The 3,064-nt window shown below is 46.2% G+C and overlaps 1 protein-coding gene across 1 annotated transcript; it reads left to right on the plus strand.

Annotated features, from left to right (window-relative positions):
- The first annotated feature begins 303 nt into the window (after positions 1-303).
- TMEM53 (transmembrane protein 53) lies at positions 304-2,858 on the plus strand. The gene is made up of 2 exons (XM_009873945.1): positions 304-408; positions 2,190-2,858. The coding sequence occupies exon 2, from the start codon at positions 2,226-2,228 to the stop codon at positions 2,850-2,852; it is 627 nt and encodes a 208-aa protein (XP_009872247.1). The 5' UTR covers positions 304-408; positions 2,190-2,225; the 3' UTR covers positions 2,853-2,858.
- The last annotated feature ends 206 nt before the right edge of the window (positions 2,859-3,064 follow it).

Genomic DNA, 3,064 nt, shown 5'->3' on the forward strand with positions numbered 1-3,064 from the left:
ACGCTTCACTTTCCGCCCGGAGGTGGGCAGCAGTCCCTGATACCTCCCCAGCTCCCGGGAGGTGGGAGAGGAGAGGGTCTGTGTTGTCCCCCCACCCCCCGTGGCGATCCCTGCGCTGCTGGATTTGCGTCAGAGGATAAGCTGTGCTGAAAAAAATCATAGTGACACTGCGATGAGCTTGCATTGGTAACTGACTGAGAAATGAAGCGAATACCAGCTTCCAGGCAAGGTGCCGTTAACTTCTGATTCTGGTAGAGCGAAGGGCAATTATTTGAAATCTCGTGATTCATTTCAGAGGGCGGTACAGAGAGAGGGAATGCAGATGGTCAACCTGTGGTGATCCTTCTAGGTTGGGCAGGCTGCCAGGACAAATACCTGGCCAAATACAGTGCAATCTACAGTCAGAAGGTGAGTAGCTTGTTTATACTTTTACACACTGCCTGCTTTCTGCATGTTGGTAAAAATCGCTCTAAACAGTCTCTCAGCCTGAAGAGTTGTCAGGAATGATTGACGAATTCTCATGTCATTGAAAGCTCCTTGTCTCTTGGAGCCCAGGCAGCGTTATCTAAAAGTTGCTGATGTCATCTTTGTGCGTGCAGCTGAGACAAAAATACTTCCTTGGAGAAACTTTCTGGTGTTGTTTCTGGCTTTTAAGGCTTTTAAAGTTGTGAGGTTCTCTGTGAATGACATGAACCATGTTAGCTTTCCAGACAGGTAAACATGTGGGGAAGGATTATGTGTTTACCGCTTGCTAATAGGCTGCAGCACAGACGTATCGAGGCCAGACTCGACAGAGCATGTCAGCATCTGTCATTTCTTTGGCTTTTCCTTCCTGTAAAGATGATTCATTTACGTGTTGTAATCCAGATTAATTTTGTCCTGTCTGTGAAACAGGCATCTTGTGCACTAGGAGCTTCTTGTGTTTGAATTAGAGAGGTCTGTCCAATTGCTAATTCCCAAAGTTGTGATATTTTCCTTTTTAACACTGTATCTTACTAGATTGTCCCCAGCTTGTAATATGGGGACCCAATGAAACATTAGACTTATTTTGTCAGCATGTAAGTCTCTTGTATTTATCCAAATCTGTTTCAGATTTGTCTGAAAGTCTGTTGTTAATGTGTAATCCAGTGCAAGAGTCATGAATTGGCTTGTTCTAGTGAAGAATTAATTGTTAAGTAACTGTTGTGACCGAGATGCTGCTGAGCAGATGAGGAGCACGTTATGTGGCAGCATGCCAACTTTTTTGAGACATCTTTTCTATCAGAAAGTTGATTGGAGTGGGAAAGGAGAGAAAGGGGTTTTCTTAGCTCCCTAAAGAGGAAGTGGTTGCAACCCTGGCAAGTGTAGAAGGCTTTGGTTTAAGAACTTGTTCTCTTTTCCCTTGTTCACTGTTTAGGGACCTCTGGGCGGGAGGGCTGTCTTGGTGGCTTTGCCTTTTGTTTGTCAGTGAGTTTAGGTAATAGAAAAAATCTAAAGCATTTGTGAATATAGTTCCTTCTACTCTGTAGAGAAACTTCTCCAAGATCCCATTTCCCAATCTACACCTAAATGTAAGGCCTTAACTGTAAAGGCAGTTGCTCAGGTGTTCTAAATCTCTGAACCAGTGCTCTTCATTTGCTCAGTGAGTGTTTGAGAAAGGCTTATGAAAATGATATCAGTGTTGATTGTGAGTGAGGCTTAGAGACAGCTACAAACAAGTACTACCTGAGGATAGGAAGCTCCCCCTCCTCCTTATGTTTGTTTCAATGTCATGAACTAGATGTGTACCAGAGCAGGCCTTTCTTACCAAAAGAGCTGATGCTGAAGGTTTGTGAGGTGGGGAGATGTTGTTTTGTTTTGGTTTTTTTTAATTCCTGCCTGAAGACTAACACTCATAAAGGCTTGGGTGGCAGTGTCCCCAGCAGCTGTGCCAGTTCACACAGGATTTAAAAGGATCTCAAACATCATCAAATCGAGGCCTCTGCTACTGCAGAGATGTTTTCATAATGTTGTATTCTGCTGTGATTAGTAACACTTGTGTTCGTGTTGGTGTCTTGCTGCTGACACTAAAGATTTTCTTCTGGCTCTGTGGTTTCTGCTGGAAACCTGTCCTAGATTTTCCCGTTCTTTGTACTGATGCTTGCCTACTCTAATTTACTAATTTACAGCACAGACTAAATGTACGTGTGATCTCTCTCTGTTCTTCTTAGGGGTGCACCGTCATCCGCTACACAGCTCCATGGAGGATGGTTTTCTTCTCGGAGACCTTTGGCATCAGATCCCTTCAGACCCCAGCCAGGCAACTCCTGGAGCTGCTTTTTGACTACAGCGTTGAGAACAGACCAGTTCTTTTTCACGTTTTTAGCAACGGTGGTGTCATGCTGTACCGTTACATCATTGAGGCTCTCGACACTCACAAGCCGTTTAAAAACCTCAAAGTAGCGGGCACCATTTTTGATAGTGCCCCTGGCAGAAGAAACTTGAGAGGAGGCCTCCGTGCCTTGGCAGCTGTCTTGGTATCCACGAATGTGCTGCTCAAGTATTTCCTCTTATTCGCTTTTGCTACTACCGCTGTCGTGCTGCGGATCTTGCTGTACCCGTTGACGCGCTTCATCCACGAGAGCCATTACGATGCGCTGCTGAAAGCGCCCTCGCGCTGGCCCGAGCTTTACCTCTATTCCCAAGCCGACGCCATCATCAAGGCCAGTGAAGTTCAGCACATGGCTGATGCCCGGCAGCAGCTTGGTGTCTCTGTGAAAGCTGTAGACTTCTCAGATTCGGCTCATGTCAGCCACATGCGAGTGTACCCCACCTATTATAGCAACCTCTGTACAACTTTCCTGTCTGACTGTGTCACGGACTCTCAGCGTTAGCTGTGTGATGGCCTCCGGTGTTTGCCTCTACTTTGCTCAGCTTGTATGGGAAATGTCACCCCCTTTGCCTTTGTGTCTCTGAAGGGAGGAAAGTACAGACTTTTATCGGTCTCTTCGCCTCCCCCTGCCCCCCATCTACAAGTCTGAAGGCCTCCAGGCTGGCCTTTGGGCCAGCCAGGCTATAGCAGACAGTAGACAGGGGTTTATTTAAG

Source organism: Apaloderma vittatum, unplaced genomic scaffold (assembly GCF_000703405.1).
Source record: "Apaloderma vittatum isolate BGI_N311 unplaced genomic scaffold, ASM70340v1 scaffold17687, whole genome shotgun sequence".
In the NCBI taxonomy this organism is placed as follows: Eukaryota; Metazoa; Chordata; class Aves; order Trogoniformes; family Trogonidae; genus Apaloderma; species Apaloderma vittatum.

Bases quoted from the DNA above. Each gene is read 5' to 3' on its own strand.
- TMEM53 (XM_009873945.1), top strand. From the start codon at position 2,226: ATGGTTTTCTTCTCGGAGACCTTTGGCATCAGATCCCTTCAGACCCCA.